We start from the raw sequence: 27,936 nt of genomic DNA, 5'->3' as shown, positions 1-27,936 counted from the left end.
TAAGAGAGCTGCTTTTTGTGTTCCCTTTTGTGCGTTGGTCCGTTTCTTCAAATGCAATGTAGTTGAAATCCAGTGGCAGTGGCAATATTTCTCTCAATTTCATGAAATGCCATGACTTGAAATTCCAAGAAAATTGCATGAAAATGCCATAGAATCCCATGCGTTGAACTAAAGTGTTACTTTAAAGTTCATGTCATGCAGGTCAGTGTTACTGTAATGTGTGGTTACTTCTAGCATGAACTGAAATGCAGTGCTTTGTCAACATTACTGCATTTCTGGGTAAACTTGCCAGAGGGTTAAAGACTCTAGCTTGAGGCCGCAGCCAAAGGTTCGGTTTGTCAGAAGTGGGATTCGAACCCACGCCTCCAGGGGAGACTGCGACCTGAACGCAGCGCCTTAGACCGCTCGGCCATCCTGACGTGATGGCTGAGGGTGAGCAGTCATTTTGGAGCTACGCCGAATGGCAGATGACCTGGAAACTAGTGCTTCACCGCTCACCCTAGGCACAGCACATGCCTCGTTGGTGCAGTTAGGCAGCGTGTCAGTCTCATAATCTGAAGGTCGTGAGTTCGAGCCTCACACGGGGCAGAGTGGTGCTTTTTGATACACGGGAGCGTGTAAATAAGAGAGCTGCTTTCTGTGTTCCCTTTTGTGCGTTGGTCCGTTTCTTCATATGCAATGTAGTTGAAATCCAGTGTTTTTGTAGGACTAATGATGAAAACAAATGCAGTGGCAGTATTTCTCTCAATTTCATGAAATGCCATGACTTGAAATTCCAAGAAAATTGCACGAAAATGCCATAGAATCCCATGCGTTGCACTAAAGTGTTACTTTAAAGTTCATGTCATGCAGGTCAGTGTTACTGTAATGTGTGGTTACTTCTAACATGAACTGAAATGCAGTCCTTTGTCAACATTACTGCATTTCTGGGTAAACTTGCCAGAGGGTTAAAGACTCTAGCTTGAGGCCGCAGCCAAAGGTTCGGTTTGTCAGAAGTGGGATTCGAACCCACGCCTCCAGGGGGGACTGCGACCTGAACGCAGCGCCTTAGACCGCTCGGCCATCCTGACGTGATGGCTGAGGGTAAGCAGTCATTTTGGAGCTACGCCGAATGGCAGATGACCTGGAAGCTAGTGCTTCACCGCTCACCCTAGGCACAGCACATGCCTCGTTGGCGCAGTTAGGCAGCGCGTCAGTCTCATAATCTGAAGGTCGTGAGTTCGAGCCTCACACGGGGCAGAGTGGTGCTTTTTGATACACAGGAGCGTGTAAATAAGAGAGCTGCTTTCTGTGTTCCCTTTTGTGCGTTGGTCCGTTTCTTCACATGCAATGTAGTTGAAATCCAGTGTTTTTGTAGGACTAATGATGAAAACAAATGCAGTGGCAGTATTTCTCTCAATTTCATGAAATGCCATGACTTGAAATTCCAAGAAAATTGCACGAAAATGCCATAGAATCCCATGCGTTGCACTAAAGTGTTACTTTAAAGTTCATGTCATGCAGGTCAGTGTTACTGTAATGTGTGGTTACTTCTAGCATGAACTGAAATGCAGTCCTTTGTCAACATTACTGCATTTCTGGGTAAACTTGCCAGAGGGTTAAAGACTCTAGCTTGAGGCCGCAGCCAAAGGTTCGGTTTGTCAGAAGTGGGATTCGAACCCACGCCTCCAGGGGAGACTGCGACCTGAACGCAGCGCCTTAGACCGCTCGGCCATCCTGACGTGATGGCTGAGGGTGAGCAGTCATTTTGGAGCTACGCCGAATGGCAGATGACCTGGAAGCTAGTGCTTCACCGCTCACCCTAGGCACAGCACATGCCTCGTTGGCGCAGTTAGGCAGCGCGTCAGTCTCATAATCTGAAGGTCGTGAGTTCGAGCCTCACACGGGGCAGAGTGGTGCTTTTTGATACACAGGAGCGTGTAAATAAGAGAGCTGCTTTCTGTGTTCCCTTTTGTGCGTTGGTCCGTTTCTTCACATGCAATGTAGTTGAAATCCAGTGTTTTTGTAGGACTAATGATGAAAACAAATGCAGTGGCAGTATTTCTCTCAATTTCATGAAATGCCATGACTTGAAATTCCAAGAAAATTGCACGAAAATGCCATAGAATCCCATGCGTTGCACTAAAGTGTTACTTTAAAGTTCATGTCATGCATGTCAGTGTTACTGTAATGTGTGGTTACTTCTAGCATGAACTGAAATGCAGTGCTTTGTCAACATTACTGCATTTCTGGGTAAACTTGCCAGAGGGTTAAAGACTCTAGCTTGAGGCCGCAGCCAAAGGTTTGGTTTGTCAGAAGTGGGATTCGAACCCACGCCTCCAGGGGAGACTGCGACCTGAACGCAGCGCCTTAGACCGCTTGGCCATCCTGACTTGATGGCTGAGGGTGAGCAGTCATTTTGGAGCTACGCCGAATGGCAGATGACCTGGAAGCTAGTGCTTCACCGCTCACCCTAGGCACAGCACATGCCTCGTTGGCGCAGTTAGGCAGCGCGTCAGTCTCATAATCTGAAGGTCGTGAGTTCGAGCCTCACACGGGGCAGAGTGGTGCTTTTTGATACACAGGAGCGTGTAAATAAGAGAGCTGCTTTCTGTGTTCCCTTTTGTGCGTTGGTCCGTTTCTTCACATGCAATGTAGTTGAAATCCAGTGTTTTTGTAGGACTAATGATGAAAACAAATGCAGTGGCAGTATTTCTCTCAATTTCATGAAATGCCATGACTTGAAATTCCAAGAAAATTGCACGAAAATGCCATAGAATCCCATGCGTTGCACTAAAGTGTTACTTTAAAGTTCATGTCATGCATGTCAGTGTTACTGTAATGTGTGGTTACTTCTAGCATGAACTGAAATGCAGTGCTTTGTCAACATTACTGCATTTCTGGGTAAACTTGTCAGAGGGTTAAAGACTCTAGCTTGAGGCCGCAGCCAAAGGTTCGGTTTGTCAGAAGTGGGATTCGAACCCACACCTCCAGGGGAGACTGCGACCTGAACACAGCGCCTTAGACCGCTCGGCCATCCTGACGTGATGGCTGAGGGTGAGCAGTCATTTTGGAGCTACGCCGAATGGCAGATGACCTGGAAGCTAGTGCTTCACCGCTCACCCTAGGCACAGCACATGCCTCGTTGGCGCAGTTAGGCAGCGCGTCAGTCTCATAATCTGAAGGTCGTGAGTTCGAGCCTCACACGGGGCAGAGTGGTGCTTTTTGATACACGGGAGCGTGTAAATAAGAGAGCTGCTTTCTGTGTTCCCTTTTGTGCGTTGGTCCGTTTCTTCAAATGCAATGTAGTTGAAATCCAGTGGCAGTGGCAATATTTCTCTCAATTTCATGAAATGCCATGACTTGAAATTCCAAGAAAATTGCACGAAAATGCCATAGAATCCCATGCGTTGCACTAAAGTTCATGTCATGCAGGTCAGTGTTACTGTAATGTGTGGTTACTTCTAGCATGAACTGAAATGCAGTGCTTTGTCAACATTACTGCATTTCTGGGTAAACTTGCCAGAGGGTTAAAGACTCTAGCTTGAGGCCGCAGCCAAAGGTTCGGTTTGTCAGAAGTGTGATTCGAACCCACGCCTCCAGGGGAGACTGCGACCTGAACGCAGCGCCTTAGACCGCTCGGCCATCCTGACGTGATGGCTGAGGGTGAGCAGTCATTTTGGAGCTACGCCGAATGGCAGATGACCTGGAAGCTAGTGCTTCACCGCTCACCCTAGGCACAGCACATGCCTCGTTGGCGCAGTTAGGCAGCGCGTCAGTCTCATAATCTGAAGGTCGTGAGTTCGAGCCTCACACGGGGCAGAGTGGTGCTTTTTGATACACAGGAGCGTGTAAATAAGAGAGCTGCTTTCTGTGTTCCCTTTTGTGCGTTGGTCCGTTTCTTCACATGCAATGTAGTTGAAATCCAGTGTTTTTGTAGGACTAATGATGAAAACAAATGCAGTGGCAGTATTTCTCTCAATTTCATGAAATGCCATGACTTGAAATTCCAAGAAAATTGCACGAAAATGCCATAGAATCCCATGCGTTGCACTAAAGTGTTACTTTAAAGTTCATGTCATCCAGGTCAGTGTTACTGTAATGTGTGGTTACTTCTAGCATGAACTGAAATGCAGTGCTTTGTCAACATTACTGCATTTCTGGGTAAACTTGCCAGAGGGTTAAAGACTCTAGCTTGAGGCCGCAGCCAAAGGTTCGGTTTGTCAGAAGTGGGATTCGAACCCACGCCTCCAGGGGAGACTGCGACCTGAACGCAGCGCCTTAGACCGCTCGGCCATCCTGACGTGATGGCTGAGGGTGAGCAGTCATTTTGGAGCTACGCCGAATGGCAGATGACCTGGAAGCTAGTGCTTCACCGCTCACCCTAGGCACAGCACATGCCTCGTTGGCGCAGTTAGGCAGCGCGTCAGTCTCATAATCTGAAGGTCGTGAGTTCGAGCCTCACACGGGGCAGAGTGGTGCTTTTTGATACACAGGAGCGTGTAAATAAGAGAGCTTGCTTTCTGTGTTCCCTTTTGTGCGTTGGTCCGTTTCTTCACATGCAATGTAGTTGAAATCCAGTGTTTTTGTAGGACTAATGATGAAAACAAATGCAGTGGCAGTATTTCTCTCAATTTCATGAAATGCCATGACTTGAAATTCCAAGAAAATTGCACGAAAATGCCATAGAATCCCATGCGTTGCACTAAAGTGTTACTTTAAAGTTCATGTCATGCAGGTCAGTGTTACTGTAATGTGTGGTTACTTCTAGCATGAACTGAAATGCAGTGCTTTGTCAACATTACTGCATTTCTGGGTAAACTTGCCAGAGGGTTAAAGACTCTAGCTTGAGGCCGCAGCCAAAGGTTCGGTTTGTCAGAAGTGGGATTCGAACCCACGCCTCCAGGGGAGACTGCGACCTGAACGCAGCGCCTTAGACCGCTCGGCCATCCTGACGTGATGGCTGAGGGTGAGCAGTCATTTTGGAGCTACGCCGAATGGCAGATAACCTGGAAGCTAGTGGTTCACCGCTCACCCTAGGCACAGCACATGCCTCGTTGGCGCAGTTAGGCAGCGCGTCAGTCTCATAATCTGAAGGTCGTGAGTTCGAGCCTCACACGGGGCAGAGTGGTGCTTTTTGATACACGGGAGCGTGTAAATAAGAGAGCTGCTTTCTGTGTTCCCTTTTGTGCGTTGGTCCGTTTCTTCATATGCAATATAGTTGAAATCCAGTGTTTTTGTAGGACTAATGATGAAAACAAATGCAGTGGCAGTATTTCTCTCAATTTCATGAAATGCCATGACTTGAAATTCCAAGAAAATTGCACGAAAATGCCATAGAATCCCATGCGTTGCACTAAAGTGTTACTTTAAAGTTCATGTCATGCAGGTCAGTGTTACTGTAATGTGTGGTTACTTCTAGCATGAACTGAAATGCAGTGCTTTGTCAACATTACTGCATTTCTGGGTAAACTTGCCAGAGGGTTAAAGACTCTAGCTTGAGGCCGCAGCCAAAGGTTCGGTTTGTCAGAAGTGGGATTCGAACCCACGCCTCCAGGGGAGACTGCGACCTGAACGCAGAGCCTTAGACCGCTCGGCCATCCTGACGTGATGGCTGAGGGTGAGCAGTCATTTTGGAACTACGCCGAATGGCAGATGACCTGGAAGCTAGTGCTTCACCGCTCACCCTAGGCACAGCACATGTCTCGTTGGCGCAGTTAGGCAGCGCGTCAGTCTCATAATCTGAAGGTCGTGAGTTCGAGCCTCACACGGGGCAGAGTGGTGCTTTTTGATACACAGGAGCGTGTAAATAAGAGAGCTGCTTTCTGTGTTCCCTTTTGTGCGTTGGTCCGTTTCTTCACATGCAATGTAGTTGAAATCCAGTGTTTTTGTAGGACTAATGATGAAAACAAATGCAGTGGCAGTATTTCTCTCAATTTCATGAAATGCCATGACTTGAAATTCCAAGAAAATTGCACGAAAATGCCATAGAATGCCATGCGTTGCACTAAAGTGTTACTTTAAAGTTCATGTCATGCATGTCAGTGTTACTGTAATGTGTGGTTACTTCTAGCATGAACTGAAATGCAGTGCTTTGTCAACATTACTGCATTTCTGGGTAAACTTGCCAGAGGGTTAAAGACTCTAGCTTGAGGCAGCAGCCTAAGGTTCGGTTTGTCAGAAGTGAGATTCGAACCCACGCCTCCAGGGGAGACTGCGACCTGAACGCAGCGCCTTAGACCGCTCAGCCATCCTGACGTGATGGCTGAGGGTGAGCAGTCATTATGGAGCTACGCCGAATGGCAGATGACCTGGAAGCTAGTGCTTCACCGCTCACCCTAGGCACAGCACATGCCTCGTTGGCGCAGTTAGGCAGCGCGTCAGTCTCATAATCTGAAGGTCGTGAGTTCGAGCCTCACACGGGGCAGAGTGGTGCTTTTTGATACACGGGAGCGTGTAAATAAGAGAGCTGCTTTCTGTGTTCCCTTTTGTGCGTTGGTCCGTTTCTTCAAATGCAATGTAGTTGAAATCCAGTGGCAGTGGCAATATTTCTCTCAATTTCATGAAATGCCATGACTTGAAATTCCAAGAAAATTGCACGAAAATGCCATAGAATCCCATGCGTTGCACTAAAGTGTTACTTTAAAGTTCATGTCATGCAGGTCAGTGTTACTGTAATGTGTGGTTACTTCTAGCATGAACTGAAATGCAGTGCTTTGTCAACATTACTGCATTTCTGGGTAAACTTGCCAGAGGGTTAAAGACTCTAGCTTGAGGCCGCAGCCAAAGGTTCGGTTTGTCAGAAGTGGGATTCGAACCCACGCCTCCAGAGGAGACTGCAACCTGAATGCAGCGCCTTAGACCGCTCGGTCATCCTGACGTGATAGCTGAGGGTGAGCAGTCATTTTGGAGCTACGCCGAATGGCAGATGACCTGGAAGCTAGTGCTTCACCACTCACCCTAGGCACAGCACATGCCTCGTTGGTGCAGTTAGGCAGCACGTCAGTCTCATAATTTGAAGGTCGTGAGTTCGAGCCTCACACGGGGCAGAGTGTTGCTTTTTGATACTCGGGAGCGTGTAAATAAGAGAGATGCTTTCTGTGTTCCCTTTTGTGCGTTGGTCCGTTTCTTCATATGCAATGTAGTTGAAATCCAGTGTTTTTGTAGGACTAATGTTGAACAAATGCAGTGGCAGTGTTTCTTTCATATGCATGTATTATGTGTCAGTGTTGTTACAGTGTTTTGTTGAGGCTAATGTAATTATTGTATTCTAACGGCATGTCTTGTCAATGCTAATGTAATGTTTTACATGACATTCCTTGAATCTTATGTCATGGCACTCCACCCCATGCCGCGAAACCCATGACATTTCATTCCACGAAACTTACAAGAATCCTCGCCACGAAATTCTACTGCATCCCCAAAACTTCAGTCCATGACATCACAGTCAAACTCCAAGAATCACAGTGCACCCCACAAACAGAAAACATGAATGCCCTCTCATAAACAAGTTCTTCTTCCGGTAAACATCATAGCATGGTATTCCATGAAATTCCGTTGAATCCCATTCGATAAACATGTCCAATTTCATGAAATGCCATGACTTGAAATTCCAAGAAAATTGCACGAAAATGCCATAGAATCCCATGCGTTGCACTAAAGTGTTGCTTTAAAGTTCATGTCTTGCAGGTCAGTGTTACTGTAATGTGTGGTTACTTCTAGCATGAACTGAAATGCAGTGCTTTGTCAACATTATTGCATTTCTGGGTAAACTTGCCAGAGGGTTAAAGACTAGTTAAAGAGGGTTAAAGACTAGCTTGAGGCCGCAGCCAAAAGTTAGGTTTGTCAGAAGTGGGATTCGAACCCTGGCCTCCAGGGGAGACTGCGACCTGAACGCCAGCTGCCGAAGGATAGTCCGACAATGTGGGGCAGATGTTGAACAATGTTGAACAATGTTGAAGGCCACAGCCAATCACGTCGACGCGCTATAACATTTGCAGCCAATCAGAGAGCGCCAGATCATTTTCGACATTTGACCAATCAGAGTACAAGGAAATGTCGATGGCACGTTTACACTTATCACCGCTAGGTGGAGTCAGGAAGCTAGCCAAGTGTCAATCAAGTTGCCGAACTGAGCCGAAGGTGTACGAAGTAATGACATAATCCTCGGGGGCGTGTCAGAGGTCAAAAAAGTTCAGTAGACGTTTTTGCATCACTGGCACGGAGGTCAGAAAGCATAATTTTAACGGAGGTAAACGGTATTTTCGGACAACAAGTAAGAACGCATAATATAATTGTATATTTAAATATGTTGTTTGTGCTTTTTTAAAGAATCATTTTTATTAATGCTAGTTTTGTCCAAAACGATTTAACTAAAAGAGAAAATGTCTGGCAAAAAATCCCACAAAGCAATGTCGGACGCTGACTGGATTTCAAGGCTAAAAAAGTTTGCCAGCACAGGAGTTTGGCCATCAAATGAGGGTAACAGGCCAGCTCCTCGACAGAAAAAGTGGCATGACGTGTATCAAAGGGTGAGTGTGCTTGTCACCTTTGTATGACAGAATAAGTCAGGAATAATCGAATTGACGACGGGCCGTTGAATTATTAGAAAAATAATGCGCACCCGAGGTTATTTAATTATTTTTTAATTTCTTTCGTTTTAATTAATTCAATGATTCATGTAATAATTATAATCCTAATCATTCAATTCAATGTCATGATTATTTTTAGATATTTATTTAGATAACGTTGCAGGTATTTGAGATTTATGTCAGTCTATTAAAAAAAAAAAAACATTAAAGAATTTCTTTTGCACTGGGAGATTCAAAGATTTGAGACAGTGGGGTGTGACGGGGCGCATAGCTACCGTCACGGCAGCGATACGCTACCTATGCCAGTTCACAAAGACTGAGTGCAAATGTTGCCTTTATTTGTTTGTCTAGCGTGTTAATGTGTTCTGTTAATCTTCATACTGTTTCAATTCATACTGCCATTAACTTAGCCTTTCATCTAAACTCCCACAGAAATCCCGTAGAATTCGTGCACACTTAACATCTAATGCTACGGTGATTTATATGCTATAGCTACTACTATCAATACATATTTTACTGTTTAAAACCATGCCATTTACTTCACAAACTTATCCAGTTACAATAACAACGCAACACTTGTTTTTGTTAATTATGTATCAGTTTATTTAGTTTTAAAGGAACATAGCTTTAACATACCCTCTTTGTGTCTAACTGGTGACTCCTCTGTTTGTTGGTGTAAAGGAATTTTTGCCACAATGCTGGGGTTTAAATGATGCTGTGACATTTTGAGTTATTATTTTTTTTAGCTGTTAATATGAATTGTGGCTTTGCCAAATGTTAGCTGGGACCATATAATTAATATTATGTATTTTCTAGATTAATAGATGTAGCATTTTGGCTGTTTTTAAGCATTTATGGCCTATTCATTTGAGACACCCCTGTATTGTAATATTGTGTTGGTATGTGCCAATTTCAGGGGTGCCTTCATGCCTATAAAGACGAATATCTTCACTCTCTCAGGAGGGCAGGTGGTGAGAGGACATAAGTTTGTCAATGCTCTCTATAGTGGCTTGTGTGAAGGTCAATTTCTAAGCAACTACAACATTGTGATTGTTTTTGGCTCTCATGTCAATTTACTTTATTTACTAAATAGTATGTTTGTTTTTTTTGTTTTGTTTTTTTGTTAATTTGTATTGCCTTTCTTTGGCCTTAATTGGAATAAATACATTTTATTCCATCTGTTCCAACTACTTCTCCTGAGTGTTTACATCTGCTCATGACAACTCAGTCACGTCTACCCACAACATGGGGGTGGGGATGTTGAGTGAATGGAAGGTGTGAAATGTTCTTCTCTTGTTCTTTTAAAGAAGGATACAAATTTTACTCACTCTTTCTCTCTAATTTTACAGTTTGTATCTCCCCTTTAAAGAACATGAATAAAAATAAATACGACACACGTCCTGGAAAATGACAATAAATTATTTTGCCATTCCTGATTAGTCAGAAATACATGCATTGTGTTACATGTGTCATAATGTTGACAGATTGAAAGATGTCCGATGCAGTCTCGCGGCCAGACGACCTAGCTTGCAGCGGTCCTAAAGTATTTTTATTTTTTTCAAATAATTTACTGAACTAATTCTTCTCGTTCAAAAATGATTGTAGCCTATGTATTTTGTGGTTATTTTAAGCAGGCCACAGCCTCTAGTGGACAAGCACCAAGGGTTGTGGAACAGCAGTCTGCCGCTACTGGACCAGCACAGGAGGTCGTGAAACAGAGTCCGCATCAGCTCCCACCCCAGCCTACTTCATCTGTTCTACAGTAACTTCATCAAGTTTGTCAAAGGTAATACAATTTTCCATTTTAAAAAGAATTGCAATTTTAATATACGTTTTAAAGCATAAAAGTCTAAGTTCAGTGGAATTTAATGAAGCACAGGAAGTAAAAGGCTGAGAAGTTGGCTGGTATGTTTTTACACCTACACCTTTCTTCTCTGGGTTCTGCTCTTGGATTCTCCTCTTTCTCTCTAATTGGGCTTTGCCATTATGGGTTAAAGGACACTCACGCCCTTCATGGCATCTCTCTTGATCTTTTTCAACGGGCTATTAAAGCTACGTCTTTCATTCTGTATCTCTATCATGGTAACTACATGTGTACGTAGTATGTAACTACAGTGTAAGTACACATTGGTACATAGTATCTACAGCTGTGTTATTAGTGTAACTACAGGTATGTAACAACCCACGTAATGGTATGTGTAAGTAAAAATGTGTAACAGGACATTACACATTACAGAAGACCACAGGTGGATTGCCAGCAGGCTTTTTTAAAATGGGGCCCAAGGGAAAACCAGAGCTTCGAGATAACCTACAGCTCTGGTATTACCCACCTCAGCCAGCACTTATATACAATCAGGCTCCAGCTCCAGACAGATTTTTTTTGTCATGCTCTGTTGCTGTGGATGCCGTACAAGCTGTGGAGGGTCAAGGTTCTCTGTCCCAATCCGGCCTGCGGACAGCATCAGCTGACAGGAGGTGGTCTGCACAAAAGGGGACGGCAGGTTCTGGACATCGACAGGATGTACAACATGGTCACAGAAACCCTCATCTGTACCAAGTGCAAAGCCTTGCATGTGTCCTGGAGTCAGACTGTCCTGCAACAGCTGGATCTGGGCCATCGCTCTGAGTTTCGGGTCATCCTCACACGGAATTAAGTACACTTTCATTCCACATCCAGATTAGCCCATCATCACAAATATTTGCAAATACTTTACAAATCAAATATGTAAAATATATAAAAGTGTGGATTTTGCTTTTCCTAAGGTATGCCTGTGATATGAGGGTCATTCGGCTCTTGCGCGAACGTGGCCTAGGAAACAGTCCCACGCGGGTCATAAAACAGCTGCGTGAGAACCACAGCGAAGAGTGGCTCCAGCGTCTGGCCCGGTACACCACCAAATGTGTCGACTTCCTCAAAGGACCCGGGGTGTTGCCATTAAAAGTCCAGGAACCCCCAGAGCCTACAGTGGTGCCAAGCTGCAAGTGGCTGCTCACCGTTTACAGCCAAGACATCCTGACCAGGCTGGATGAAATCCATGCTAGGATAACATCCACCTATGGCTCTGTCTTGAAGATGGATTCCACTAAAAAGGTTAGTGGTGGATTTTTGTTAATTTATTCTATATTATATCACAGCATGGCATTCTATCTGTATTATACATGGTGTGTTGTGAAGAGTTGGTCAAAATCCCTTGTCTCTTCAGTATATATATATATCCTTTTGAATGCGCTCTCTGAGATCGATTGCTCCTGTCTGCCTCGCTGTGACTGCTGCTGCTGTGAGTTTGTTTGCTGCGTCTAAGCCTCGTATTAGCTTCGTATTTCTTTCTGTTTTGAACCATCATTTATTATAAATTCTAGTTGTTTATACTACTAAATACAGCTTACTCAACATCTCAGATTAACCTGACATTGCTAGCTTCCGTTATTGTCAGCACAACACGCTAACTCGCTAGCCTTTTAACGCACCACCCGTGCGCTCAGTTATTTATTTTTCTCTCGCGCGCCCGCGCCTTTGAGTTCATAAAAGCCCAGGTGAGTAAGAATCAGTCAACAAACACGGTGAGTAATGTCTTCTCCTGTTATTGTCACCTGCACTTCATGTCACATGTTTACCATAGCCTTCTCTGTCGGCAATATAGGATTTATATGTGATAAATGCAAGGAGACAGTCAGGCTGACAGAGAAGATTTCAGAACTAGAGACACGCATCCAAACTTTAATCGAGAATAGTAAGAAGAGTGCTAGAGCTTTAGATACTATTTTGGATGCGCCTAGCCTAGTTAACTCTTTACATGAGTCGGTTCCGGCTGAAGTAGAGCCCGTGCAGCAGGGCAGATGGGTGACAGTGAGAGATCGCTCTAGTCGCGGATTAAAAAAACACTTTTCCGTTCCGATAACAAATCGGTTTGCCCCGCTCAGTGAAACACCCACTGAGAATTATTCTGATTGTGCCCTAGTTATTGGCGATTCTATTACACAGAACGTGAAAATAGAGACACCAGCCACCATAGTCACATGTTTGCCGGGAGCCAGAGCGCCTGACATCAAAGCAAATTTGAAAGTGCTGGCTAATGCTAAACGTAAATTCTCTAAGATTATTATTCACGTCGGCACTAATGATGTTCGACTCCGCCAGTCGGAGATCACCAAAATTAATATTAAAGAGGTGTGTGAACTTGCAAGTACGATGTCAAGCACTGTAATTTGCTCTGGCCCCCTTCCTGTTCGCCGGAGTGATGAGATAGTTAGTAGATTGTGTTCACTCAATGGCTGGCTGTCTGGGTGGTGTCCACGAAATAATATAGAATTCATAGACAATTGGAAAAGTTTTTGGGGCAAACCTGACCTGTTGAAAAGAGATGGTATTCATCCCTCCTGGGATGGTGCTGCTCTTCTCTCTAGTAATTTGGCTCATAGTCTTAGAGATAAAACATGACAATCTGGGCCTCAGGTCAGGAAGCAGACAGACTGGCTTAACCGACCGTCTGCTAGCGGCCTCACGTCACCAAGGTCAGATAAATCCCATCACATAGAGCCTCTTTCACCTAGATATCATCATATAGAGACTGTGTCTGTTCCCCGAACTTGGAAATCCAAAATACGTTCAAACCCATCTAAGGTTAAAAATTTAATTAATCTTCAACAAATAAAAAACAGATATAATACAAATGAGCAAAAGCTTGGGTTGCTGAATATTCGATCTCTTACTTCAAAAGCGCTAATAGTTAATGATATGATTACAGATTATAACCTAGATGTGCTGTGTTTAACAGAAACCTGGCTAAAACCAAACGATTACATTGCTTTAAATGAGTCAACCCCACAAGATTACGGTTATAAACATGAACCTCGTCTGAAACGCAAAGGAGGAGGTGTTGCTGTAATTTATAGTAATATTTTCAAAACCACTAAGAAATCTAGTTGTAACAAGACGACAAGACATGCCAAAGTGGCTGGGAGTGTGAGACCCACTGCAGCAAGGAGCAATTAAAGACATTTGAAGATGAATTTTGGCAAAATGGTTGAAAAATCACATACAATAACTAAAAATATGATTATCACTTTCGACCAATAGGTGGCGCAGTTACGAAACTGATGTGATGTGGTCAGAGTGAAGTGACAATGACACATACAAAGTTTGGTGTCAATATGTCAAGGCATTGCAGATATAAAGCCTGAATAGTCATTTTGGCATCATGCCTCAACTTTGCCACTGCGGTATACGAAAACGGTTTTGTCTATCGACACGAAATCCATAACTTTTACTCGGCACAGTCTGGAGATGACACGATCCGATTTTGGTGAAAATCGGACGTTCGGTCTAGGAGGAGTTCGAAAAAGTAGGTTTTAAAAGAAAATAAAGATGGCGGACAGGAACTTTGATTGACTATGGCAAAATTGGTATCTATGTTTTCAGCATAACCCAAGGAATCTATTGAGATCAGTGTCATTACTATAGGCAAATTTATTCAAAAGTTATTAGCATTTTTGGAAATTTCATTATAACTTTTGACCAAAAGGTGGCGCTGTCTCATAAATTTTTGAGTACTTTTAGGGCGTTGTACTGATGACCCATACTGAGTTTCGTAACGATACGTTCATGCGTTCATAAAATACAGCATTTTAGCACATAATTCAAAATGGCCGACAGCCAAAATGGCCGATATGGGAAAATTGGATATCAGTCGACTCAGCACGATGCCCTGAATCTAACGAGACCACTTTTGTGATTTTTGGACAAACCGTTCAGAAGTTATAAGCAAAAATATAAATTCTTCATATCTCCGGACCAGTAGGTGGCGCTGCGCCGAAACGCAGCATGTAGCCTCAGGTCATGCTTGTGATGACATGTACCAAATTTGGTCTGAATCCGATAAAGCGTTGTGGAGATACGGCCTTACGTCTGTTTTTGCAAGCGCTACGTAAAATTTATTTGCGCGGTATTCGAGAACGGTAATTCGAATCAACTTGAATTCCATAACTTTTTGTCGTCATGGTCTGGAGTTGATCTGGTTCAATTTTCGTGAAATTCGGAGCAACGGCCTAGGAGGAGTTCGAAAAAGTAGGTTTTTTGGAAAATTCAAAATGGCGGGAAAACTATTATGACGGAAAATGACGTCATAGGGTGCAATCGAATCGTCGTGAGCTCAGGAATCAGAGGAAAAAAGAATTTTGTTGATAGGCCTTACGGTTCAAAAGTTATTAGCATACAATTTCTGAAACTTTGGACAGGTGGTGGCGCTAGAGGGAATGAGTTAGAAACACCAAAATTGGTGTATTTGATGTTGGGAATGTCCTCTGTCAGAATGTCAAACCAAAACAACTTTCCCGCATACGCTTCTATGGGCTGCCATAGACGCCCAGTCGGAAGAAAAAGAAGAAGAAGCGGGGCCAAGCGCAAGCAAGACGACAAGACATGCCAAAGTGGCTGGGAGTGTGAGACCCACTGCAGCAAGGAGCAATTAAAGACATTTGAAGATGAATTTTGGCAAAATGGTTGAAAAATCACATACAATAACTAAAAATATGATTATCACTTTCGACCAATAGGTGGCGCAGTTACGAAACTGATGTGATGTGGTCAGAGTGAAGTGACAATGACACATACAAAGTTTGGTGTCAATATGTCAAGGCATTGCAGATATAAAGCCTGAATAGTCATTTTGGCATCATGCCTCAACTTTGCCACTGCGGTATACGAAAACGGTTTTGTCTATCGACACGAAATCCATAACTTTTACTCGGCACAGTCTGGAGATGACACGATCCGATTTTGGTGAAAATCGGACGTTCGGTCTAGGAGGAGTTCGAAAAAGTAGGTTTTAAAAGAAAATAAAGATGGCGGACAGGAACTTTGATTGACTATGGCAAAATTGGTATCTATGTTTTCAGCATAACCCAAGGAATCTATTGAGATCAGTGTCATTACTATAGGCAAATTTATTCAAAAGTTATTAGCATTTTTGGAAATTTCATTATAACTTTTGACCAAAAGGTGGCGCTGTCTCATAAATTTTTGAGTACTTTTAGGGCGTTGTACTGATGACCCATACTGAGTTTCGTAACGATACGTTCATGCGTTCATAAAATACAGCATTTTAGCACATAATTCAAAATGGCCGACAGCCAAAATGGCCGATATGGGAAAATTGGATATCAGTCGACTCAGCACGATGCCCTGAATCTAACGAGACCACTTTTGTGATTTTTGGACAAACCGTTCAGAAGTTATAAGCAAAAATATAAATTCTTCATATCTCCGGACCAGTAGGTGGCGCTGCGCCGAAACGCAGCATGTAGCCTCAGGTCATGCTTGTGATGACATGTACCAAATTTGGTCTGAATCCGATAAAGCGTTGTGGAGATACGGCCTTACGTCTGTTTTTGCAAGCGCTACGTAAAATTTATTTGCGCGGTATTCGAGAACGGTAATTCGAATCAACTTGAATTCCATAACTTTTTGTCGTCATGGTCTGGAGTTGATCTGGTTCAATTTTCGTGAAATTCGGAGCAACGGCCTAGGAGGAGTTCGAAAAAGTAGGTTTTTTGGAAAATTCAAAATGGCGGGAAAACTATTATGACGGAAAATGACGTCATAGGGTGCAATCGAATCGTCGTGAGCTCAGGAATCAGAGGAAAAAAGAATTTTGTTGATAGGCCTTACGGTTCAAAAGTTATTAGCATACAATTTCTGAAACTTTGGACAGGTGGTGGCGCTAGAGGGAATGAGTTAGAAACACCAAAATTGGTGTATTTGATGTTGGGAATGTCCTCTGTCAGAATGTCAAACCAAAACAACTTTCCCGCATACGCTTCTATGGGCTGCCATAGACGCCCAGTCGGAAGAAAAAGAAGAAGAAGAAGAACCGGAACAGATACAATAGGTGCCCGCACCTTCAGTGCTTGGCCCCTAAATATAATTCTTTTGAAGTGTTGGTGCTTAATGTAAAAATATATAGTGTAACCGATAAATCACGTTTGAAAATTCTGCTGGCTACTGTCTACAGGCCACCAGGGCACCATACAGACTTTATCAAAGAATTTGCGGACTTTCTATCAGAATTAGTATTGGCTGCAGATAAAGTACTAATTGTTGGTGACTTTAATATACACATAGATAATGAAAAAGATGCATTGGGATTGGCATTTAAAGACATTATAAACTCAATTGGAGTTAGACAACACGTGTCAGGACCGACTCATTGTCGTAATCATACTCTAGATCTAATACTATCACATGGAATAGATGTTGATGCCGTTGAAATACTGCAGCAGAGCGATGACATCTCAGATCACTATCTAGTCTCGTGTAAATTACATTTAGCCAAGGCTGCAAAGCCGACTCCGTGTTATAAATATGTTAGACCGATCACTTCTGCCACTAAAGATTGCTTTATCAATAATCTTCCTAATCAGTTTCATCATCTTAGCATCCCGGATAGCTTAGAAGAACTTGATATTGCAACAGAAACTTTTAACTCTCTCTTTTCCAGCACTTTAGACACAGTTGCTCCGCTGCGCTTAAAGAAGATTAAAGAACATAGTCCAACACCGTGGCACAACGAGCACACTCAGGCCCTTAAGAGAGCAGCCAGAAAAATGGAGCGCAACTGGAAGAAAACAAAACTAGAGGTGTTTCGGATTTCATGGAAGGAGAGCTCGATTGCTTACAGAGAGGCCTTAAAAGCTGCTAGATCTGCTTATTTTTCAACCCTATTAGAAGAAAATAAACATAATCCTAGGTATTTATTTGAAACAGTGGCTAAACTAACGAAAAAGAAAGCTTCAAGCCCAGAAGTTTCCAAGCAACACAGCAGTAATGACTTTATGAACTTCTTCACTTATAAGATCGATAATATCAGGGACAAAATTATAACTATGCAACCGTCGAATACAGTATCGCATCAGGAAGTGCATTGTAGTCTCCCTGAGGGAAAATTTGATTCATTCATTGCTATAGGAGAGGAAGAATTTTGCAAACTCGTCAAATCATCTAAATCGACAACGTGCATGTTAGACCCTATACCGACTAAGCTGCTGAAAGAGATGCTTCCAGATGTCATAGATCCTCTTCTTAATATCATTAATTCATCTTTGTCTCTAGGATACGTACCAAAAACCTTTAAGCTAGCTATGATTAAACCGCTTGTTAAAAAACAGCAACTTGATCCTACAAAACTAGTCAATTACAGGCCGATCTCTAATCTGCCATTTCTGTCAAAGATATTAGAAAAAGCAGTATCCTCACAACTGTGTTCTTTTCTTGAAAGAAATGATATCTGCGAGGATTTTCAGTCCGGATTTAGACCGTACCATAGTACCGAGACAGCTCTCGTTAGAGTCACAAATGATTTGCTCTTATCATCCGATCGTGGTTGTATCTCTCTATTAGTATTACTGGATCTTAGTGCTGCATTTGACACCATTGACCACAACATCCTTTTAAATAGACTCGAACATTATGTTGGCATAAGTGGAATTGCACTAGCATGGTTTAAATCATACTTATCTGACCGTTATCAGTTTGTAGCAGTAAATGAAGAGATGTCTTATCAATCACAAGTTCAGTATGGCGTACCACAAGGCTCAGTACTAGGACCGCTGCTGTTCACTCTGTATATGCTACCATTAGGAGATATCATTAGGAAACATGGAATTAGCTTTCACTGTTATGCCGACGATACTCAGCTGTATATTTCTTCAAAACCTAACGAAACCTACCAATTCACAAAATTAACGGAATGCATAGCTGATATAAAAAATTGGATGACTAGTAATTTCCTACTACTAAATTCAGAAAAAACAGAGATTCTAATTATTGGACAAAAAACTTCCACACGTAATAACCTAGAGTACTGTCTAACACTTGATGGCTGCTCTGTTAAGTCTTCGTCGTCGGTTAGGAACCTGGGTGTGCTCTTTGATACCAATCTTTCATTTGAAAGTCATGTGTCTAGTATCTGTAAAACCGCTTTCTTCCATCTTAAAAATATATCTAAATTACGTCATATGCTCTCAATGAATAATGCAGAACAATTAGTTCATGCGTTTATGACCTCAAGGCTAGATTATTGTAATGCTCTACTGGGTGGTTGCCCTGCACGCTTAACAAACAAACTACAGCTAGTTCAAAACGCAGCAGCTCGAGTTCTTACTAGAACCAGGAAGTATGACCATATTAGCCCCGTTCTGTCAACACTGCATTGGCTGCCTATTAAACATCGTATAAATTTTAAAATATTGCTGATCACTTACAAAGCACTAAATGGTTTAGCTCCGCAGTACTTGAGCGAGCTCTTAACGCATTATAGTCCTTCACGTCTACTGCGATCTCAAAATTCCGGCCAGTTAATAATACCTAGAATATCAAAATCGACTGCTGGCGGTAGATCATTTTCCTACTTAGCACCAAAACTTTGGAACAGTCTTCCTAACATTGTCCGGGAAGCAGACACACTCTGTCAGTTCAAATCTAGACTAAAAACACATCTCTTCGGCCTAGCATACACATAACACATTATAGACTTATAATTAGGCTGCATAGTTTAGAACAGCCGGGACTGGGAACACTTCCCGTAATCCTGATGTACTTGGTACATCATAAGAAGGATGGCGTCTACGCTAATATTAGTCTCTCTGTCTATCCCGAGGTTTACTGCTGTCCACCGGAACCAGGCCGTATCCAGATCTGATGAAGGACCAGCGCCAGGACACGACGACGCCGCTGACCTGAAGTGTCAACCAGTCTCTCCTCCTCTCCACTCCGACTCCAACCAACCGGAACTGGACAAATACTCTGATCCATTCTGAACTTTATACACTGTTCACTCATTGGCCAGAGGAGAACTGGCCCCCGACTGAGCCTGGGTTCTCCCAAGGTTTTTTTCTCCCTTCTGTCACCTGATGGAGTTTTGGTTCCTTGCCGCTGTTGCCTTACCTTCTGGCTTGCTTAGTTGGGGACATTTAATATTCAATTATTTTCAATTTTTTTTTGTATTTTCATGTTATAACTGTGAAGCTGCTTTGATACAATCTGTATTGTAAAAAGCGCTATATAAATAAAGATGACTTGACTTGACTTGACTTTTGGGTAACTGGATTGATAATACGGAGCTCAAGCTCTCTTCAGCCTTGATGTGATGTTATTTGGTGGTGTTCTGTGTGGGTGTGTGTTTGACTTTCTACGTAGGTCCTGACCATTTGGGACAACAACACACAGACGCATAGGAGCCCTTCTCTAACCTGCGAGGTCACCACAGACCTAAATCTAAGGATTGCTCCGACGAGGCGAGTGAAAATTATCTATACTACGGAGAGAATAGAGGTTCGCTGTTTGTTTAAAACAGCAAAAGTGAAACGTGCTCTGTGGGGGCCCCACTGGGCAATACTGGTTTAAGACACCACCCCAGCAGAGGACGTCCCTGGATTGTGAGTCCAGTGGCACCGCAAACCTGCTCAATCTCTTCCATATCAGATAGGGGTACCCCGAAGTTAGTGATTCAGGCAGGTACGGAACAAGATGTTAGTTAGATCAATAAAATAAAAATAGTAAAATATAGGGTTGTTTGCCAGGGATGCATCAGGAACGGTCCCAAACAAATACAATATATATAGGGTGACCCAAATTGGCATAGACCAGTATATGTGACTTGGGAAGTGAAACATACTTTGTGGTTTCATTGTGTAGAAGTCTCACTATTGTTGCTAAACGTATTTTTCCGCCAAATTTATTGTATTTGCTGCTAAATCTTTTTCTGTGGTTGTTTTTCATCTGTGACCAATAAGAATGACTGATAAAGAAAATAGTCCTGACCAAATGGAAGAGAGCGAACGCTGTAAACAGCTCTGCTCTGACGAGCTCAAATCAAAGAAATACGCACAGCTCATTAAGAAAATGGTCAGTCAGGGTTTTGATTCTGATTGGAAAATCACACAGCAGTTAGACTGGCTGCAAACGAAAAAAGAAGCTGATAAAGTCATATTTTTATCCGTGTTTGCCTATTCATGGATTTGTAAGATGGGTGGTATACCAGTAACCGCTGAAAAAGCAATCCCTAACATGATTAATGGGTGGTCAAGCTTGATCGCTCAACGTGATAGGATGACAAAAATGATCGGACAAGAAGTAGGGTGTGATCTGTGTAGTTTGACCATGAAGGAACTAGAAGCTGATGTTTTGGTTTCAAAAGATAAGCTTGGGGCTTGGCTGAAACTGCCAGTGTGACTCAATATGAGTGGAAATTTTTAATGTCTAAATTCCCTGATGTATGGGCAAAAGACAACTATAAAATTATTTTTATATTGAAAATGTATGTAATTTCTGTCAAAGGTGCCTTAAGCTGGGCTAGAGTTAAAAGATAAAGTAGATAAAGTTGAGAATGTTTAGTATGAGAAAGCAGTGTACCAGTCCTGAAGGCCTCAGTCTCTCTCTCATTCAATGTCAGAAAGCTGTTATCTTAGCCTGTCGTGACAATAAGCTATTTATAGTAAAGCACAGTGTTTCAGTTAAAAATTATAGACACAGAGATGTTAAAATAAATCATGTTAAATTAAATCATTGCCATTCAGAGGGCAATTTGTACTTAAATATTTTAGATTGCAAAACTGAATGACTTTAAAGAAGTCTTTAAAATAATAATGTAGACCTTAAATGACAGAAGTGACATTTTTTGTTTTACCTGTTATTTTAGAACCAGTAACGTATTTGTCTGATCTTAGCCGCCACCATGACACAGGACCGATGACCATGGCTATAGATGTACACTGAATAGACGGATGTGAATAAAGTTCACTGTGATTTTGTTGATTCGGACAGGTCTAACAGATTTGAGTGATTAAATACTGTTGTTATTAACCTGTCTCCCTTAAAGGCCATGTTGCAGGTTAAACACCACTTTCGATTAGTGGGTACATAAAGCAGTCAAGATATGTATATAAAGTTAAAAATGTCTCCAAAATGGTGTTAAAGTCCAGTTTTTGTAGTTTTTGGTTAGTAACGGTTATTTTTCACGGAATTCGGCGATGACGTCACATGAGGTAGACGTGGTGGGAGGTAGCCTCAGCCTTTCTCAGCTACTAGAACTAGCTCTAGCTCTGACTATGGCGTCTAACTGGGATGAGGAAGAGGTGGCAAGACCCACAGTTAACATTTATGATGGCCCACAGCCATATAATTTCGAACCGTTGAGACGTGAGAGGGCGAATGACGAAATACCGAGAGCCGATGGCCGTCAAAGACAAATAAATGCATGGTCAGAGGAGAATGACTGGAGAGTTGGTGGAGTGTCCTGGTGAGATGCCATTTAGAAACGCAGCAATGACCGCTGGAGCTAGTAGTCTATGAACAGCAGAGCATACAATAACAACTTTTTTTTTACTGTCAGTGAATAGCATCGAGTGAAAGTCAACGTTTTCTTTATATCTAGTGACAGTGATTATGTCGTTGGCTCAGATAACGTTACGTACCCTAAACTTAGTCAGAAGATCTATAAATAGAAGGCATATTATGCTAGCTATGGGCTAGCTTGACAGTCCCACCTGTGAACCCCCTAGTGTTTATTTCTAAACTTTTACCTCTTTCTCCGGTGAAAATGTTGTTTGCAAACGTAGCCGACGCCGAGTAGGCTGGTCATGTCTTCAGTGTGATTATTGTTGATAGTGCTGACTAGTTTTCCTCGTGATTGATTGTCATTGACACCGTCAGGCTTACCGGGAGAGGGAGTGAGTAGTAAGCGTCTGTGTCGCTGTGTTTGGCAGGTGTCTGTGTGGGCGGTGTCGTCCCATGGAAACTGTGGTGGAGAGCTTGTGTTGTAGGGAGGTGAGCGCGTTTTGGTCGCTGGTCGAGGACCTCACCCCGCGGCCAACAGATGTAACGTGCCTAACGCAGCATCCTGGATTTGAGGCATGCTGCCTTAATCCGTTTGTGCTACACATAGCATACTCACACTTTAGGCAGGATCATGGTCCCCTTCAAGCCAGCACGCACAAGTATGTTCATGGTTTATGTTTATGTTTACTTTACCAATCTTTTTACACTGAGTCCTTTGAACAACAGCTATAGGTGACAGGAGATGTGTTGCATACACAATAAACATGCATAAGAGACAGGCTTAAAATGACATTTCCAACCTACTTACAGAGTTTTAAACTTGAGAATCTTTCCTACTTATCCCTAGGCAATACCGGTACACTGCGTACAGACAGGCTATACGCTGGGCTTATGGAGTTTTAGGCAGGAGTATAAGGAAGCCTCTACCCTCTTGCGTGGTTTCAACCATCAGACAACAATATCAAAGTGGTGACCAGACCTATCAGGGCTTTCAATGGCCACGTTTGGATGACAATGAATAAAAATAATTGCTTATTCTGTTGTAATTGCCCTTAAAATGTTATAAAGTACACAGAACACATGAATTTTGATAAGAAAAAAACTGTTTATTGGCATTGCTTGTAATGGTTACTGAACATTTAAACATTTACTGAACAAGGACAAAAATTACTGAACAAAGACACAGGTTGGAAGTAAACAAATCTATAAAAAAAATGGTTAGGCACAAAACATACAAGAAACACTGATGAAGGGCTAGACCTGAAACGTTTGCACATTGGTCTTACCTGAGGGTCAACTGATGGTTCTCTTTCACACACTCACACTATTTCATGCATGCATATGCAGTGATACATGCAAAAGCACATCAAGCAGAAACACAGTGAGCCCAGACAACACACACACACACTATTTCATGCATGCATATGCAGTGATACATGCAAAGGCACATCAAGCAGAAACACAGTGAGCCCAGACAACACACACACACACACACACACACACACTCACACACACACACACTATTTCATGCATGCATATGCAGTGATACATGCAAAGGCACATCAAGCAGAAACACAGTGAGCCCAGACAACACACACACACACACACACACACACTATTTCATGCATGCATATGCAGTGATACATGCAAAGGCACATCAAGCAGAAACACAGTGAGCCCAGACAACACACACACACACACTCACACACACACTATTTCATGCATGTATATGCAGTGATACATGCAAAGGCACATCAAGCAGAAACACAGTGAGCCCAGTCAACACACACACACACACACACTCTCACACACACACACTATTTCATGCATGGAGACAACATCACACACAGAGGTTGACAAGGCACCGGTAAAATGATTGTTAAATTATTTTGAATTACATACAACAAATTTCATGCAAATAACAGACAGAGGAGCAGACATGCAGCATGCAGGACCCCTTGAATGGGGTACAGCGACAATCATTGCCACTTACAAAGACGGAAAAAAGTAATGATTTTGTACAAAGTAAAACCAAAGCAACAGCACATAAAGAAAAAACAAAACATGCAGCATGCAGGAAACCACCACCAAATGAGATGACAGGGACAGAAGGAAAGAAGATAACTAACAACTAAAATAAATACTTACAACTAAATCATTGGACTTGTCTGTGAAAAAAAAGAAAAGAAAAGTGAAATTAGGTTCTCTTGTAGCGTGACTGCCGGGCTAGGTAGAGGCTGACGGCCTCCTCCTTAGGAACCTGTTCGAAGGATTTGGCGATGGGGGCGGGTGCTTCGGAGGACAAATTGGCGCTAACCTCTCGAAGAGCTGCAGGTGAATCGGTGTAGCTTTCCCGAAGGGCCTTCATTAATGTTGCTGCATAACCTACAGACATAATATTAATAATACTGTATAAATATCATTGCCACTGATCGCAGATGTCTCGTGCGCCATCTCAAAATATGATAGAACTGCATGACACTGCTTACCGTATGAGGCTGCCTCTTTGATGGGGCGCACCACATGGGCACCTTTTCTGAAGCGCGGATACCGCACGCAGTACTTCTCCGTCCCATCACTTCTCCGTGCTGTCTCGCGGTTGGCATTGTGGTTGTAATGCAGCGCTGCTAAGAGAAGCCTACAAAATAACACATTTGAGAAAATTTTTGAAACTTGGTGTATGTATGACAAAATACTACAATAGGCATGATAATAGGTACTATATTATTACTATAAAAGGCATGATAATTGGCAGTATTATTCCATTGGATAGCACTGACCTGCTATACATCCCAAGGTATGAAAACCCTGTGTGCTTGGGCGCGAAGTGCAAGATGAGGGAGTGGTAAGCCTCAAGGGAGAAGGTCTGGTGCTGTGGAGACAGCTGTCGAACATCTTTTAGTAAGGCAGTCCTCATGATTATGTTCTCCAACTTTACTGCTGCCAATGAGCCTGCAAAGACGTAGGCAGGGAGGCAGACAGACACACAGATGGAAAACGTACAAATAGACAAGAAGATAGATAGACAAAATTTCTTTTTTTAATGGAAACATGAAATTGTCCTGCATATGAATTATAGCAAACATAAACAGTAAACAGAATGTTATGAGATTGCCAGGGAATGAAAAAATAATTTAATTTAAAATAATTTAATCACAAAGGTCACATGACAAAGCATCCAGACAATCACTCAGACAGCAAATATAACAAAAACTGTAGAGCGTGCATAATACCACATACTGCATGTACTGTACCTGGGTCCAGCCACTCTTTGTTGCACTGATCCCCGTCTAGAAGGCCATGGGCACAACTGGAGAAGGCAGGGGTGTCATGGTCATGGATGTCCTGGATGTGGTTGACTAAACTTTTCCATTTGGCCTCCATGACCGCTGGGTTGCCGTCTGGGGTTGAGGCTGCAGTCCAATAGAGGTGATTCACTATAGCAGGCCTCCACAACTGTAGTTGGTCACACTCTTTTGAAGCTGCATCCAATGCCTTCCCCAGACCTTTTTTAGAACAAATGGTATTAATTGATATGCACTAACAAAAACTGCTTCAAGGTTCCAACAAGGGATACATACTTTTGGCAATGTGCCACACATCAAAATAATGTCGTGTCCCTTCAGGGCTCAGCTCCTCTCTCACCCATTTGGCAACCTAAGGCGAAATAAACAAACTTTTGTGAATGATTGAACTGTGTGGACCACAAACATCCAGCTTCAGTGTAATTCCGATATTTACATTCTATACTGCATTTTTATTGTAAATACCTGGCGATGACGGTCCGTGATCAGCGTTGCCAAATGCAGGTCCTTTCCCCTCAGCAGGCCAACACTGCGCTTGAGCCCTTCAAGCTCACACCATGAGCTGTTGGGGACCTCTGAGCTCTGCAACATGACATAACAGTGTAAGTGTAGAATGCTGGTGTTGATGAAGGAGGCGTGAATGAACCGACGCGTTGCTGGTCCAGGCATTATGATACAGTACTCTAGTTAGGCAATACACAATAAAGCTCTATGCATCATTGTACTAGTGGAAAGATGTTATATTAAGATACAATCAGTTTACCAAATTGCAGAGTTATTTCTTTGTCTAATAACATCAGGTTTACCTGAACAAGCTGAACATCCACCACCTTGTTCACTCTGTCCTCTATCAGAGAGTAGGATCCATACTTCGCGCAGTGCCCAGGAGAATCTGACCTGGAATTAATTACAAATTTGAATTATGTTTCAAGTTTTTAATAACCAAGGTCTGTAAAGACAATCCACTATGCCATCTGCAAATGCCAACTAAAGCCACCCTACATGATAACAAATAACAAAATCAAAACGTGCAACTGGTCTATGAGCTCTCACACTGGTTTACCTGCAGTCACCAGCAAGAACTAGCCCGCCATCCATTGCCCGTAGGTCACTAAAAATTTTTGCTTGATCGTTTTGCCAGGCCTGAACGATTACAGGGATGGTGTAGCGGCGCTGATGGCGAAAGAAACTGCTCGCACTGATGCACTGCAGGCCAAACAGAGTCAACATTCTTAATGTCTGGGTGGCCAAACATCCAGTGAAATGAATGGCCCCACTTAACAGGAGGTTGCAGGTCGGCATGTTCCTGTGGAGCATTGGCTGGTTTTGCCAGAAACGGTGGTAGCCACATGATGCACAGACCTAGATATGTAAAAAAAAAAAAAAAGAGTAATCAACAGTATATCAGGATTCAATATAGATTAAGTACTGTACATTACTGGTCAAAGGTTTCATGTTTTCAATGAAACACACATGACCAATACAGTATAACACTCAAATATGATGCCATCACAAACCAACAGACTAAAGCCAGCCTGGTACATACATTGTAAATTAACTGGCAAGACAGTCAGAGCTATCAGATTGTAATTATATATTCTGATTTTCTAATCAGATGGCCTGCTGCGTAAAGAAAACCGTACCTGCTTGATCTTAACAAAAGTTCCTTCCTGCTGCATGATGCTACTATCTGACCTCTCACAACAGGCCGGACAGATGACAAAAAGGCCCATTAGCTCCTCTTGGCAAACAATGAATTTGTCAATGCCACTACAACAACAAAAAATTATTTTATTAATTTGGGGGGTCATTCAAACTACAGTAAACAAAAAAAATTGCATTCAAAATGGTCTATGTTGGTTTTAAATTATCTCACTTGTGGTGGGGGTCACATGTGTAAGGTGGCTCCTCATCAAACAAGTCCTCCTCATCCTCCTCATGCATCGGCTCTTCGGGCACCCACGATGAGTCACTGATGACAGAGGCATCATCATCAACTTCCTCTGTCTGTTCAGGACTAGCGAGGGGAGTGGAGGTTTGTGGGCTGAATGATGTCTGTGTGCCCACGCTGACCATCTTGGGCTTCAGGTTAACCTGCACAGCTGTGGAGAGGCAGTTAACATACCCAAACATGTGACAGTCATGGCATTAATTTAATCAATGTGTATGGAAATGTCCTGCTTGCATAGATACTGGCAATGTTTTAGACAGAATATCTACCCCTTAAAATACCCAAGATTTACCGCGAGACCATCGGGGGGGCTTCAAATAACACTGTGTCCCAGCGTCAGAAGTGGAGGAGGGCAAGGGCTGATCCCCAGTATCGACACTCTCCACAGTGTCTACACTGTCCACTGTCTCCTGCTGTGAGGCGTCTGTCAAAATCTTATGAAAACAAATACAAAAAAGGGTCAGCGAAATACAAGGGTGTAGTGGTGAAATAAGAGGTGGGTACACTATGAATACTTAGAACAGTGATTCGCAACCAAGGGTACACGAGCACATTGCAGGGGTACATGGAAACATTTAATCATTTATTTTCAACTTGGAAGTACTGCAAATTATTTACTTATCATCTTTGAAATTCCAAGACGATAATAAAATATTCCCAGTCATTTCATAAGTCCATCAATAAAATGGGACGTGTGTGCTACAACTAGTTTCCCAGTGGAAACAATAACCTATGGCACAGCTGTACCAAAATCAAAACAGTGTGAGTGGGTGAGAAAAA

At 42.7% G+C, this 27,936-nt stretch overlaps 1 protein-coding gene across 1 annotated transcript; it reads right to left on the bottom strand.

The window, feature by feature from the left end:
• Positions 1-23,397: 23,397 nt before the first annotated feature.
• On the bottom strand, positions 23,398-26,354 carry LOC307004581 (uncharacterized protein). Its single transcript, XM_079623897.1, has 9 exons — positions 26,269-26,354; positions 26,012-26,102; positions 25,671-25,787; positions 25,482-25,557; positions 25,155-25,406; positions 24,681-24,852; positions 24,390-24,538; positions 24,218-24,285; positions 23,398-24,068 (listed from the first exon to the last, which is right to left on the bottom strand). The coding sequence occupies exons 1-9, from the start codon at positions 26,301-26,303 to the stop codon at positions 24,051-24,053; spliced, it is 978 nt and encodes a 325-aa protein (XP_079480023.1). The 5' UTR covers positions 26,304-26,354; the 3' UTR covers positions 23,398-24,050.
• Between the last annotated feature and the right edge of the window lie 1,582 nt (positions 26,355-27,936).

The sequence above is a fragment of the Phoxinus phoxinus genome (assembly GCF_949152265.1).
Source record: "Phoxinus phoxinus genome assembly, chromosome: 9".
Classification (NCBI taxonomy): domain Eukaryota; kingdom Metazoa; phylum Chordata; class Actinopteri; order Cypriniformes; family Leuciscidae; genus Phoxinus; species Phoxinus phoxinus.
The sequence above is the reverse complement of the archived record's forward strand: the minus strand, read 5'-3'. Positions and strand labels throughout refer to the sequence as shown.